General features: G+C 37.7%; 1 protein-coding gene and 1 long non-coding RNA gene across 8 annotated transcripts in view; one reads left to right on the top strand and one right to left on the bottom strand.

The window, feature by feature from the left end:
- ABCC9 (ATP binding cassette subfamily C member 9) overlaps positions 1-9,669 on the top strand; it is a 154,356-nt gene extending 144,687 nt beyond the window's left edge. For 4 of the 7 annotated variants that reach the window (XM_006067642.4, XM_006067643.4, XM_025283380.3 and 1 more), the window contains 2 exons: positions 2,151-2,213; positions 7,061-9,669. In XM_006067642.4, the coding sequence (XP_006067704.1) occupies positions 2,151-2,213; positions 7,061-7,198 (201 nt within the window). In that variant the 3' untranslated portion in view covers positions 7,199-9,669. Of the gene's footprint in view, positions 1-2,150; positions 2,214-2,904; positions 3,080-6,199; positions 6,283-7,060 lie in introns of those variants that run through there. The other 3 variants (XM_044941233.2, XM_006067645.4, XM_006067644.4) reach the window with 2 other exon arrangements.
- LOC123333211 overlaps positions 1-15,720 on the bottom strand; it is a 42,540-nt gene that overhangs the window by 11,405 nt on the left and 15,415 nt on the right. The window lies entirely within an intron of this gene.

Below are 15,720 nucleotides of genomic sequence, written 5' to 3'. Positions count from 1 at the left end.
ACCGGCTAGAATTAATAATGGCCCTCTCAATGTATTGAAGATAATAAGGCAGAAACTTTCCCTTTTGAAAGAGATCATTTAAAAGTATCAAATAAGGGGAGAGATAAATTAGGAGTTTAGGATTAACATATACACACTACTATATATAAAACAGATAATCAAAAAGGACCTACTGTATAGCACAGGGAACACTACTCAGTATTCTGTAATAACCTAAAAAGGGAAAAAATCTGAAAAAGAGTGGATATATGTATATGTATAACTGAATGACTTAGCTGTATACTTGAAACTAACACAACATTACAAATCAACTGTACTCCAATATAAAATGAAAATTAAAAATTTTTAAAGTATCAAATATGTCCAAGAAGGATCTGTTTGGAAGGTTGTGACTGAGTAGGGAAAATGTCACATTGAACTGCAAATGTTATGAGCTATCTATTAATGTTGTTCTTATAAAATGAACTTGATATTAAAAGTTTGGCATCAGAAAGGACAAAAAAAAAATCTTATTTCTTTTCTTGCTGTACACTTTAGATTGAATAAAACTATCCAAAAAGGTGAAACAGCTTCAAGATTATTAAGAACCAATTATATATGGAGATGTTAATTTGACATCATTTCTTTGTATTGTTGTTGTTGTTCAGTCACTAAGTTGTGTCCAGCTCTTTGTGATCCCATGAACTGCAGCACACCAGGCTTCCCTGTCCTTCTTTGTATTAAGTAAGACTAATTAGTTAAACTGGGCTTCCCCCTGTGGCTCAGTGGTAAAGAATCCGCCTGCAATGAAGAGACAAAAGACATGGGGGTTTGATCCCTGGGTAGAGGAGATCCCCTGGAGGAGGCAACCCACTCCAGTATTCTTGCCTGGAAAATCACATGGACAGAAGGAGGCTGGTGGGCTACAGCCCATAGAGTTGCAAAGAATCAGACTGAGCGACCAAGCATAGAGTGCAATCAGTTAAAGTATCTATATGAAGTTATGTGTCTTCTCCAAGTTAAGATAATTTAAAGCAATGAAGTTGTTTCTAATGAAGCCATTTCACTAAATGTAACTACATTAAAATTAGTATTAATTACTAAGTTCTGATAATATTGTGAGTTATTATAAGGATAGTACTGCCTCAGTAGAAATGAGAGAGAGAAAAAAGGGGAGAATAAGAATGAATTAATTGGCAATAAGCCATGTGATTGGAAGAAATAACAACTTCACATAAAGATTTAGGTAATTGAGCCTTTTTATTGAGGTGAGAGGAAGAATCTTTACCCCTGATATCTTTTAAAATATAATAACAGTTTGGACCATAAAGAAGGCTTAGCACTGAAGAATTAATGTTTTCAAACTGTGGTACTGGAGAAAACTCTTGAGAGTCCCTTGGACAGCAAGGACATCAAACCAGTCAATCCTAAAGGAAATCACCCCTGAATATTCATTGGAAGGACTGATGCTGAAGCTCCAATATTTTGGCCACCTGACGCGAAGAGCCAAATCACTGGAAAAGACCCCAATGCTGGGAAAGTTGGAGGGCAAGAGGAGAAGGGGACGACAGAATATGAGATAGTTGAATGGCATCACTGACTCAATAGACATGAGTGTGAGCAAACTCGGAGATGGTGAAGGACAGGAAGCCTGGCATGCTGCAGTTCATGGGGTCGCAGAGTCAGACGTGACTTGGCGACTGAACAACAACAATGGTTTGTGGTGGGAATAAAAACAGTTCCTGCCAGGAATGTACTTTTATGGGTCAAAATCCAAATTTTTGGCATGTATTTTATTTTCTCCGTTTCTGACCCCAAACTTAACACTGTTTTAGGGTTATATTAGTTTTGAATACATCCTTTTTGTGGCATAACCTTAAGTGAGCATTTCTCCACCCATTTGGTTTCATTTTCCTCATTCATTTTCCTGGCAATAAATCTATCAGTCATTCCTAGTTGACCAACCGAGTTTTCTTTGCCTTTTGAAGACACTACAGAACCCAGCCTGAGCTCCCTGCTGGGCACTGCTCTCTGTTAGACCTTCTGCAGAAGACAGGAGTGAGAATTCTCAGAAGAGATTGGGCATGTTGAAGCATTGTTCTTGGGAACAAAATACTTTGGCAACAGAAAGGAGTCCAGAGAAAATTCAGACTCTATTTATTTTTTGGCAGGAAAACATTTTGCAGAAAGTGGTCATGACAGCTTTCGCAGATCGCACCGTTGTTACCATAGCTGTAAGTACAGGAGAGTGCTGATTTACTCCTCTTTGGTTGCTGTTTGAAGATTCAGTATTCTTTATTTGGGGGCAATTAAAAGTATACTTATGTTGAATCATTTCTCTGCTAATATTTCGGTATCTGTGCCAAAAAAAAAAAAAAAAAAAAAAAATGCTATGCTTTGAATGCCATTACACTGTTTTTTCCCCAAGCTGTCTGCTCTACCTTCCTCTCCTAGTTTACAATGAAAGAGCATTCTAAATTTCAAAATTCCAGCAGGTCATGGCCTGGACTATTTCACCAGATACAGACGGTAGTTCATATGGGATGATTCTTTTTTGAATAATCGAATTGTATGATGATCAGTTTCAGAACCAAAATTCATCAGTTTGATTGCTGATACTATTTACACTTAATTTCTGTGTTCCTGTTTACTCAGCCGTTTGCAAAAAGAAGGCCGTGAGATACGAGCAGATACTTTCTCTGATTTTTAGATAGCCCCAATCAAATTGAAAACTTGCTTAAGTGTTTGTAATGCCCATTATAAGTTACTGCAAAGAGGCCATGGTTTTGTCTCTTCCTCTTTGCAGATGGATGGGTTCTTACTGACAGGCTTAAAATTTAACAAAACTCTTTTTAAAATGAATTGCTTGGACATTTCCCTCTTGCTGATTCTCTTCTTTCCTTTCCATTTTTCTTTTCTCTCCAGCACCGTGTCTCTTCTATTTTGGATGCAGGCCTTGTTTTAGTCTTATCTGAGGGTATATTAGTAGAGTGTGATACTGTTCCAAACTTGCTTGCTCTCAAGAATGGCCTCTTTTCCACTTTGGTGATGACCAACAAGTAAACCTCAGGAGCTACCCTGCCAAGTATCCCATTCTCTGGTAGTTATCTTAGCCACCTCCCCCACAGTAAGGCAAGAAGAATGCAGATTAAAGGGGAGGAATGGGGGAGGGAACTAACTACAAGGTGTTATTATACAAATCAGTTCAACTGGGTTCTTCTGTTGTGCTCAATACAAATGAGGTATTTGCATATATTTTCAAATGTATCAGTGCACCAGAGAGAGTGGTCAGGCAGAAAGTGGCCTTGACAGCTTTTGCAGACCACACCATTGTTACAGTAGCTGTAAGTATGAGAGAAAACCTGTACCCAGATTTACCTCTGTCCTAAGGACCAATTTCACTGCTCCTTGGAGATGTTCTGTAACTGTCCTTAAAGTACCGCACACATAGTGTCCCCTACCTGCCCTGAAGAGAGCATCGCTCAATAATTACTTAAGTTTTTAACAGTTGAGTCATAGGAGTTATGTGTGAAGTGCTTGCTTGTGCTTCTGGTTTTGTGAATGATGCTTGGGAGAAAGTATATCCTTGGGACTTCCCTGGTGGTCCAGTGGCTAAGACGCCATGCTCCGAATGCAGGGGACCCAGGTTCGATCTCCAGTCTGGGAACTAGATCCCATATTCTGCAACTAAGAGTTTGCATGCCACAACTAAAGATTTTGTGTTCTGCAATGAAGGTCAAAGATCTTGCCTGCTGCATCACAGACCCAGCACAGCCAAACAAATATATAAAAATATTAGAAAGAGCACCTTGTGAAGTGCAGCTTTCTCAAGGTAGCTGGAAATGATTCCCCATCAAGGCTCTGCTTCTGTAGACTGGGCCTAAGTAAAGAGATAGCACTTTCACTTTCCCAGTGAACTCTGTGAATCCTTCTGCCCTGGAGTTGCCTACAGGGAGACTTGAGAAAATTGGCTAACTTGAAAAATGATTTTATAACATTTTCAAGAATTTTCTCACTGGAAAGATGGGGAGAAAGAGCTTCTTGCTCCCTTTAAAAAGGCAGGTTAAAAGGGGGGAAAGCAGACCCTTGCCTACTCTGAAGACTATTTTTCTCTGCTCTGCATGAGGCATGGTACTGATGGGTGGTCATAGTTAGTTGACAGCTGGAAGATTTCTTGAGCATAATTTGTATATTTTCACCAAAAAATTATGTTATCTCACCTGACTTCTGCTTTTCTACATTCATTGAATACTTTTCTGTTTACTTGTACGTCTTTTACCCATTGCTCATTTCAAGACCCCCCAATGTGGAGGTGGCCACCAGGATACCAAGAGCTCTTTCCCCAGACACAGAAATTTGTGGGAAAGGACCAAATACTGTGGGACCAACTCCTTTTACCAGACTCATAAGAGGGAGAGCCAACTTGTGGTGCATCCTTTGCATAATACTCCTCAACTCTGTTAAAAGCTTCATCAGCTCTGTTGGGCTTTCCAGGTGGCTCAGTGGAAAAGAATCCACCTGCCAATGCAAGAGATGTGGGTTTGATCCCTGGGTTGGGAAGATCCCCTAGAGAAGGAAATGGGAACCCACTCCAGTATTCTTACCTGAGAAATCCTATGGACAGAGGAGCCTGGTGGGCACAGTCAATGGGGTTGCAAATAGTCGTCAGGACTTAGCAGCTAAACAACAACAACCATTAAGAGTAATTGGAGCTTTGCTGGTGGTCCATGGGTTAAGACACTGACTTCTAATGTAGGGGGCACAGATTTGACCCCTGGTCAGGGAGCTGTGATCCCCACACTGTGTGGTGCAGCCAATAAATAAATAAATGAATGTATTGAGTAACTATTTTTCCTTCCCTGATAAAAGTTGTTCTGTTATTTTTGTTAACTGCCACTGAAAATTATGGAATAACTTCAAAAGATAACTTTTTCGGGTTTCTAAAAAGAAGCCCTCATGCCCCAAAATAGTGAGTGGCATTTTTTAATGAAAGTAATCTATACTTCACTCTTGTTGAGGTTTATTTCTCTGGAGCATTTTGAAAATTTCATCAATGCTATGGCAGTTGACACTTTGTCAAGCAGAAATTAATTTGGAGTAATGGAATAAACACCAGATATGTTTACTTCTATAGGCCAAGTTTTTCAACATTTTTAAAAATAAGCATCATTTTAGAATATCAAGGCAATATTTATAATATCCTATTTATGGGTTTATAAGCCAGATTTTTTTTTTAATTTTAGAAGCCAGATTTTTAAAAATAACTATGATATGGGTATTGAAGAACTAATTTTTTGAAGGAAATGAACAGCGGATATTAAACAGCTCATTAAGTTTATTTTCTTCTAAATGCATGGAGATGCAAGGGGCTCTGGCCCTTTCTTAAAGATAAAAATTGTCCTTTAAAGTGTGATATTCCTAAACATATACCATTGTTCGTCACTCAGTCATGTCCAGCCCTTTGCAACCCAATGGATTATAGCCTGTAACCCGCCAGGCTCCTCTGTCCATGGAATTCTCCAGGCAAGAATACTGGAGTGGGTAGCCTTCTTTGGGGGATCTTCCCCACCCAAGAATCGAACCCAGGTCTCCTGCATTGTAGGAAGTTTCTTTACCATCTGAGCCACCAGGGAAGTCCATTAACTACCAGTATTTAGTGAATGATATAGGTTTGTCTATGGATGTGGAAACTAGTGGTGCATATTCTAAGCTGGCATCTCTATCACTCTCCATATATGTGCTGCTTTGCCCCTTAGTTGTGAGTTCCAACCAGGACTGCCTGCTTTTCTGAAAGCACAAACACTGAGAATACCCTGTCTGCAGGTCCAGGGCAAGGGATAAGCTTTTGCTTTGGGGACTGCCCTAGGTTGAACTTTGGGTTGTTACTAACATACATTACTAAAACAAATTCCACCTGTTTATTTGTGCTTGTAAAATATGGCTCCTAAGAGATTTGAAATTACATGTGCCGCATATTTGTGGTTCACATTATATTTCTATTGGACAGCGCTTAACTTAGCAAGAGCAGCGAAAAGGCTCACTGCAAAGACAAAGTGCTGAATTATTTTTACATGCATTATCTCATTTGAACCTCACCACCATTCCCCAGCCATCATTTTACTGATGTGAAAGTTAAGGCATACAAAAGTTAAGTTTGTTGCTCAAGATTGCACAGCTAACAGGTGGGAAAGCCAAAACATGAATCCATTCTGACTGACAGGTGAACAGCCCTCTGAAGGACCAGATCCTCCCAACAAAACATCCTATGGCAGAGTGGAAGTAGCTCAGAAGCGAATAAGCCTGGTTTGGATGTTGATTCTGCTACTTACTATCTGTGTGATTTGATTTTGCTTTATTTATTATGAACCCCAGTGGTCTCCCCCATAAAGTGGGGAGGGATTAACACCCACATTTGTGGACTGTTCTGATGATTAACAAGTATGTCTGTGGAGTAGCTAATGTATAATATACATTCAGGAAGTGGTAATTTTGATTATGATTAATTACTAACACTAGAGCTTCTCTCCAAAAGGTACCATGTGGGAAGAGAAAATGGCTGAGTGGGTGGCAGTGATCTCTAAAGACAAAAAGACAGCATGCCGACCTAAAGTCTTAGATAATACCTTCTAACACTGCATGCCAGAATGGACTTCCCCATATGGTTTTCTCAGAATTAAACCACCTTCTGGGATTCTTCAAATTGTGTGTTATCCCAGAGAATTAGTTGACTCTACTAAAAAACTAATTTTAGTCTAGACTAAACTATAACTAAACTGGTTCACAGTGACTCTTCTTATCATTTAATTATTTGACAAACATTTGTTATCCTATTCACAATTCCATGAAAACGATGAAACTACATTAGGTACACTCAATTTAATACAGCCTATATAAGACCCAGTCATACTGGCTGGGTTTAAAAGTATGTAAATAAATCATACTTTACATAAGAAAGAAAATGAAGGGCTGTGCCCAAGATAAAGAAATGCCCTTGTATAAACAGTGAAATATGCATTTTCCATTGCTTTGGCTGGTGCCCTGAAATTTATAATGAATACATTTATTCTTTTCTTACTCACAGCATCGGGTTCACACTATTCTGACGGCAGACCTAGTTATTGTGATGAAGCGAGGAAATATTTTAGAATATGACACTCCAGAAAGCCTCTTGGCCCGGGAAGATGGAGTATTCGCTTCTTTTGTTCGTGCAGACATGTGACGGAATGTCTTAAAACCATGCTTGTATTTAAAATAATGCTCTCATAACCTACTTAATGGATCATCAGCTTGGCCTTTGGAAAGTGGCATCTTAAACTTTTACACACTTTTGTGAAGTTTGATTGTTATGTTGTGGAATTTGTAATTAGTAACAATATCACTGTACCAGTGAATATTGCATTTTCTATATTGACATTTCTTCTTCCTCCGTTTTGTTTGTTTTGCTTTGTTTCCCAATCTGTGACTGCTTATTATGTTCATTACTGATGTTTTTCTAAAGATTAAGCCACATTACCTTTAAGAATAACCTTTAAGTTTGTATTAAAACAAGTAAGCTACTTTAAGTGGTAAATCAACCACTCTGCTTAAGCCTGGAAAATATCTCTCAAGCATAGAAGTTACAGTTAGCATTCAGTATTATTTTACTCTTACTTGTAAGAATATATTTCCTTTTTGTTGGTGTTTCTAGATATTATTGGAAGAAATTAAAAGAAGGACAGGTTTTCTAATCAGTTAGAAAATGAAACACTCAAATTCATTATTTACTGTCTGAGAATATGTTCTGTATTCATTAACATTAATAATACTGATGTTTCTTATAAAAGTCTCTTTTTTTTCATCTGAATTGTTTCTGGTCACCAAGACTAGAAGTTATTATTACATTTATAATAACTCTGTAAATCTAAAACCTTCATTAGAATGATCATGATAATAAGAGTTTGAAAATTTGACAAATTATACCCAAAGTTCCATTTTTCCTTGTCTAGTAAGAGGAGAGTTCTTAAGATATCGAGCATAATGTGCTTTTCCAGACTGAAGTTCAAAAATAATAAGGTTCAACCCTTCAGTGACAGGTCACTACAGCTTTCCATGGTTTAATTAATCATTAGATGTGTTCTTCCCTGGTGGCTCAGATGGTAAAATGTCTGCCTACAATGCAGGAGACCCGGATTCAATCCCTGGGTTGGGAAGATCTCCTGGAGAAGGAAATGGCAACCCACTCCAATACTCTTGCCTGGAAAATCCCATGGACGGAGGACCCTGGTAGGCTACAGACCATGAGATTGCAGAGTCGGACACGACTGAGTGACTTTCACTTTCACTTTCACTTTAGATGTGTTTATGATCCTCAAGGCCTAAAATTCCATATTATTCAAGACTGGAGAGCATAAGCAAGTGGCCTTATTTTCACAGGATATATCTATACAAACATACATACATACATAAACATAGGTAGACATACACATATATGTAAAACATGTGTCTATTTCTAGGTGGAAGAATGTATATTTCTTTTAATATACCCAGTGGTGTCACACAGGTACATATTTGCTCCTGCTCTAATTTTAATGTACATGTAAAGAGTGTATCAAAATTTTATTCTGATTTTAATGTGCATATTCAAGGTGCATCAAAATTTATGGCATATTAGTGTCATGCTTTCTTAAATGTAAATGAATAAATTGAAAAAATGCTAAAAGTTACTTTCACTGTCATGCTAGCAGCCAAAGATTTATACTGTAATTTTGTACCCATTTGTATCAATATTGATTTTCATGTCAAGGTCCATGTGCATTGTAAGATTTTGAAGAATTATAACTGATGGAAAAAGAGAATGTAAGCTCCCTTTCTATAGTTCCTGTGTTCAATTTATTGTGTATTCATGCTTGGAAAATTCGTATACTTACTTACGCAGAACTTATGCCTGGGCCTTCCCCTGAATTTAGAGTCTTGATGTTTACCTAAAATAAGTTTCACAAGGATGAACAAAAGTGTTCTATGTTACTTAGTGCAAACCATCAACTCATCATATACATAAAACTTCATTAGGAGAAAAATCCTCTTATTCTTCCCTGAAAGTTAAACAGAATAGAATCATGAACTTGAAAATATTTTCTAAATGTTCCACCAATCTACTCAAAGTGTTTCTGGCATGCAAATGCTTTGTAAGGTTGAATTCACACCATGCTTTTTACCAAGTTACATATTTCAGTGTCACAGAGAAAGGGCTTCCCAGGTGGCAATAGTGGTAAAGTACCTGCCTAAGCAGGAGACTTAAGAGATGCGGGTTCGATCCCTGGGTTGGGAAGATCCCCTGGAAGAGGGCATGGCAACCCACTCCAGTATTCGTACCTGGAGAATCCTACGGATAGAGGAGCCTGGTGAGCCATGATCCATCAGGTCACAAAGAGTCCGACACGACTGAAGCTTCTTAGCACCCACACACATCAAGAGAGATGAGGATTTACCCACTGAAATAATCCCTCATGATATCTGTAAATATTCTACTGCTATCCAGGCAGTGTCAGCAGAAGCATATCTAATTACACTAAACAGAAAATCACATTTACCATTTTTACAACTAAGTGATCACTGGTTTCCTCATAACTTGCAGTCACTTGAGTGTTTAATTGTTTACAAAACTAAATTGACTGAATAAAGTCAAGGATGATCTCTTAAATTGTTTAATCATGTATTGTGTTATATGTGTGATCTATTGAATATGGAAATAACTAATCTTGAGATAATTTTTTATTAAATAGGTATATATCTATAAAAGAAGACCAGCCTTTACTTAATCAAATTTCATATCACAAATTTTACATTTAATTAACCAAATCATTTTTACCAATTTTAGTTCCTTAATATTTGTGAAAAGCAGTAAATGCTGCTGCTGAGTCGCTTCAGTCGTGTCCGACTCTGTGCGACCCCATAGACAGTAGCCCACCAGGCTCCCCCGTCCCTGGGATTCTCCAGGCAAGAACACTGGAGTGGGTTGCCATTTCCTTCTCCAATGCATGAAAGTGAAAAGTGAAAGTGAAGTCGCTCAGTCGTGTCCGACTCTTAGCGACCCCATGGAGTGCAGCCCACCAGGCTCCTCCATCCATGGGATTTTCCAGGCAAGAGTACTGGAGTGGGGTGCCATTGCCTTCTCCGAAGCAGTAAATACCTAAAGCTTTATATGTAAATAGGTTACTGATATTGTTAAAAGAGTAAAAAATACTTCTTTAAAGGACTGTGCACCCTTTACTTTTAAGTGCTCTTTTCGATCAATTTAAAAGTCAACTTCGCTCTAGATTAGATAGATAAGAGAAGATCCTTCTAAGTAACTGATACTTGAGGTCTGGGACCATGTCTTGTCTGTCTTTGTGCCCTTGGCATATAATACAAGTACCTGAACCACAGCAGGCCTTAATAAGTATAGTTGATTGGTCCATAGATTAATTTTACCACTAGCCATGTGCCTATAACTTTTCACTGTCTGTGCTGTGTTTCTTCTGCTATGAACATATGCTGCTTTGGTATTATATAATAAATTACTTTTTCTGTTTGCTTAATTAAAAAGGATGATTATTCTTTTACTTACAATACCATTGGGCATCAACCAGGACTGATCAATAGATGTAAATCAACACAAGTTGACAAGACAGTACCTGATTATGCTTTGACAGTTTTGTTTCACACCTGAAACAGACTCAGGTTTATATATAGGCTTTTGGGAAGTTTTCATCAGGTGGAACAACTATATCAATAAATTTGATTACATCTCTAATTAAATAGTTGGATGTCTGGACATTTCTCCAAGGTTTATTGATTAGTTTTTATGGTTGTCTTCCAATATATGTTAAATGACTATTTTGTACTCCATTCTTTGGAGGTCTGTGATTTATAATATTTTAATAATTCCCTAATTAACCCCTTATCCAAAGTTAAATGAAGTCTTATAATCCTAGGCTTTGATAATAAGAAACTGTAGCCAAGAGGCTATATTCTGTAACTTGAGTTTAATTTTTTTCTTTAGTAACTACACATCATTTTCAAGATTTGCTCAGGCATTAGTAAGACTCCTCTAGCTCAAACTCCCCAGTGAAAGGGTTTATATCTGTATTTATAGCAAATGCTTTCAGACAAGATTCATAATTAGCCAGGTTTGGGAATTGTCAGTCTACCTTGGTCACCACTCTCATTTCTTTTTATTATGCATAATGTGGAGCCATAAGATGCTGGAGGTGATATCCACATGCTTCCTAGCTTTGCTGACATTAACCTATCCTGGACGGCCAGAACAAACCTCTTGGTATCATTGAATCAACTGCCTTAATTCCGTCATAAAGGAAAAAGTGAAATGAACTGAATCTCAGCTGAGAAGATATAAACAGGGATTCTGAACACTATTTTACTTTGTGTTGTAGTTTAATCAACAATTTGTGATCTAAAGGGAAATTTTTTTGAAAAGAGGCAAGCTTTTTTTACCCACATCTGAATTCCCTGTTGAATTATTTGCATGTTACCCTATTGAGTTTGAATTCATAGTTTCAAATGTGTCTAGTGTGTAAATGTGAGTAGTTTTGAATAGGTTTCACTATTGATGTTTCACAATGTGGAAGGATGGCAAATTACCTGTGATGATTATTCCCCTTGCCACCTTCACATTTTTTCTGTTGGTATCATCATCATTGACATATGAAAGTTGATATATTAATTCTACATATTCACTACATAGGATTTATTTTTTTTTCTTTTTCTATGGGCTGGAGCTCATTTCCCTTAGTCATTTACACTATGGTCACCAATGCCCTTTCTAAATTGACAAAGATCAAGGGAGCCATACCTAGCTAAATAAGTTAATTGGCTCCAAGAAGAAAGCCTTCCGTGATCACAGTGCCATCAACCATCACAGACCATCTCAAATATATGCTACACATTAATGGCAAAAAGCATTGCTTTCAGACAGTAATTTCTATCACTCAATCTGCCCTTAGCATAAAATAAGTAGCTTGTCCATAAAACAACAGTACAACACTGGCTAATGCTGCTTTGTTTGCATTTTTCCCCTAGACAGGGCTACAGTATGTGCTATTTATACACGTTATCAGTTTTAATTAAGTGAAAGACTATTGACCTTTAGTTTTATCAGGGCCACGTGGATTTAGGCCAACAGTTTCATATCTAAGTATTTGCACTTTGACTAATACTAGTTGGAGCTTTGTTCCAACGCTACTTAAGCAAAGAGCATGCTTCCTTGATAGCTCAGCTGCTAAAAAATCCGCCTGCAATGCAGGAGACCCCAGTTTGATTCCTGGGGCAGGAAGATCCCCTGGAGAAGGGATAGGCTACCCACTGTAATATTCTTGGGCTTCCCTGGTGGCTCAGATGGTAAAGAATCTGCCTGCAATGCTGGAGACCTGGGTTCAATCCCTGGGTTGGAAAGATCCCCTGGAGAAGGGAATGGCAACTCACTCTAGTATTCTTGCCTGGAGAATTCCCCAGACATGGGGTCACAAAGAGTTGGACACAACTGAGTGACTTTCATAAATTTTTTTTTAATTCCTAATCTCTTTCTTTCAGATACCTGAAATATTCATCAATCCTTTGAAAGCAGGCATAAATAGAATCCACCAACAAAGTTTACTGTTAACCCTTTTTCACTGGTTACAATCTAGCTCCTGACCTCTCAATGTATGTGGGTGCTGCCTTCAACAAACACACATCTGAATATGTACATTCACATCTATCTTAACTGCCTTAAAGAAGTATATAGTTGCTATAAATTTTTACAACACGTATTAACACAATGCATAGATAAGTCAAATACAGTGTTTAGAATGGATGGTAGAAAGATGCTTACAATTTTAATAGTCTTTAAGGGTTTCTTCTAGACAAAAGAGTCACCTTTAGGAATAAGTTTTTAATAAACTGTGAGATGTATTTCCAGACTTGGTCTTAGCCAAAAGGCTGAGAAGAAGTGATGATAAAATGTATTTTCAGTGATAAGAAGTTCAGCCCACCTTTTCTACCAGTTTTTAAGATAACAGTGGCAATACATTGCTGAGTTATGGTGGGCAGGTTCTTTTTAGTTCAACAAAGGGATGATAATAATTGTTATGGGGACCTTTCTGGCAGTCCAGTGGTTAAGCCTTCAGGCTTCCACTGCAGAAGGTCATGGGCTTAATTTCTGGTTGGGGAACTAAGATCCCACATGCCACATGATGTGGTCAAAAACTTTTTCTATAAATAAATAAATAAAATAATTTTTATGAAAGCTAGTGAACTGGGCATTTTTGAAAGATGGTTGTCCCCCTACTAAAGGAGGTTGCATGAAAATAAACTTCAATTATTTCATCTTGATTGATGGTATTTGTTTAGTATCTGCTAAGTCTCACTTCTGAGTGATAAAATGTGATTCAGAGAGATTATTTGTCAGAGTAATACGAAGCGTTCTAGTATATTAAAATTAGTATAAAATCTTCTGAAATAACTATTTTCCTAAGTTTTTTTCTGAAAAAAATTTTTCTGAAAAAACTATCTTTTTTTTTCCATTGTACTTAAGTTATAGATGAGAAAACTGAGGCTAGAAGGTAAATGAATTACTCCCAAATAGTTGATTTAATCACTGATCTCTGTCTGACTCCAGAGATGGCACTTCTATTTTTGGAAGTATATATTTTTATTAAGAAAATAGTTTTTACTAAGAAAAGCTAGTGTATTATATCCTATTTAATAAAGCATAATTATCCTCTAAATTTTATATTTGAAGTGGCAAATTAAATAAAAAATTAAAATTGAGCTCAAAGGAAAAAAAAAAATTGAGTTCCAGAGACGGTACTTCCAAACACCAGAGAAGGGAGGAGGAGTAAGATCGGGGTGTACTGAAGAGAGATTCATGCATTAGAATCTAAGAAATGCAGAATTATTGGGCATCAGTAAGCATGAGGACAGGGTCAGGTCTAGAGACTCCCCACTCTCTAATACTATTTCTGTCAGGTTTCTCGGCTTCATTCTTCCCTTCCGAGCTGTCATCTCCACCCCTCTCTCCACTCCTTCCTCCTCTTACATGTAGACTTTCTGACCATTCTGATCTCAGATGAAATCTTGGAGCACCTGCACCCACAGTCACTTTCTTCACTTCTCAGATTGTGTATTTCCAAGTATCAAGCAAGAAATCTCCTGTGTCCAGCTCATCGTTTGATCTTACATATGACTGGACAAATTTACACGACTTCACTTTGGGTCAAGGATCAACCTTTGGCCTAAAAAGCTGTGGTCAGAAGGTCTGAGCCAATTTAAAGTAGTATCTTCTGCTGAGGGGAGTTTCACAGTCTGGAGAGTGACATGAAAATCAGAATACAAATTCAAATCACAACCAGTAGTTCCAGAAAAAAAAGAGTGATGGGACTGGGCTGGCTACTGATTTTTGGGGGGAAAAAAGAAAAATTGAAAAAAGGGAGGGAGAGCCATTCTTCAATTACTTGAGTGAGGTAGCTGACTAAACTCTTGGGCATTCCTTCTATGTTAAAATCCCCTACATTTGCTCCAGAGAGAAGGGAAATCCAAAGAAAGATATAATTTTCTTTTAAAACAAGAAAACAAGACAAAAATCTCCTGCCATAAGTAATCACTTCCAAATATTGACTTTTTAAGCCCAAGTTTTATTTCCCTGTGGGATGACTGCATAACACACAGCTTGGGAGACATTTTATCCCACTGCCCATTCAAAATGAGCAGTAACACTCATCTAGAATTGCACCATCCTGCTCATTTCAGGATCCCCAACACATATGACAATCACAAGCATACTTTAGATAGAGGAACCCGTTTCTCCTGGTGACCTATCACTTCCAGTGCCAAGGACTTGGCCCAGGCACAGAGTTTGCTGTGTCCTTGACAAAGAGGAGAGAGAAAGTGGCAGAAGCAGATTTAGGAGTAACAAAATTTCACCTGAAAATAGGAGCTTCTTTTCTTTGTTCCCACTTGACAACTTCTAGCCTATATTAAATGCAGTATAACATTATATTGGAAACACAAGGCATCTAGGCTTTTGGCCAAAAATGTAGGGAAAAAATTAGCAAGCCTAATATTTCATGGAAAATTCTTGGCTTATATAATATTTTAATAAAGCTTAGTTATATGTGCCAATAAGGCATAGAGATGACAGAATGATTTATGATTTAAATATCATATAATTGCTGTAGTGTCTAGTACTGCCTTGTATCAGACAACATGAGAGAAGAAAATTCCTGGGGGCAAAGAAGAGTGAAGCAAAGCAAAATCAATGCAGATACCAGTAGAGTACATATGGCATAAACCGTCTCATTAAAAATCTGATGAAAGGATAATAATAGCTAACACATACTAAGAAGATACGAGCTTTATAAGTATACTCTCATTTAATCTTGACAAAAATCCTATAAGGTAAGCATTATCACCTCCTTTTTACAATTGAGATCCAGATTGGCTAATGTGCCAAAGATTTAGTTGAATTGAGATGCAAACTCAGGCAACCTGATTTCCAAGCTCATGCTCATGCTCGTAGCCATGTGCTATACTAGACTACTGCTGTAGTGAATGAGTTAACTTCTCTTGGGATTAAATGATTTATATCTACTACTGCGGGCAGGAAACCCTCAAAGAAATGGAGTGGCCAAGATGGTCAACAAAAGAGTCCGAAAAGCAGTACTTGGATGCAATCTCAAAAACAACAGAATGATCTCTGTTCGTTTCCAAGGAAAACCATTCAATATC

The sequence above is a fragment of the Bubalus bubalis genome, chromosome 4 (genome assembly GCF_019923935.1).
Source record: "Bubalus bubalis isolate 160015118507 breed Murrah chromosome 4, NDDB_SH_1, whole genome shotgun sequence".
In the NCBI taxonomy this organism is placed as follows: domain Eukaryota; kingdom Metazoa; phylum Chordata; class Mammalia; order Artiodactyla; family Bovidae; genus Bubalus; species Bubalus bubalis.
The sequence above is the reverse complement of the archived record's forward strand: the minus strand, read 5'-3'. Positions and strand labels throughout refer to the sequence as shown.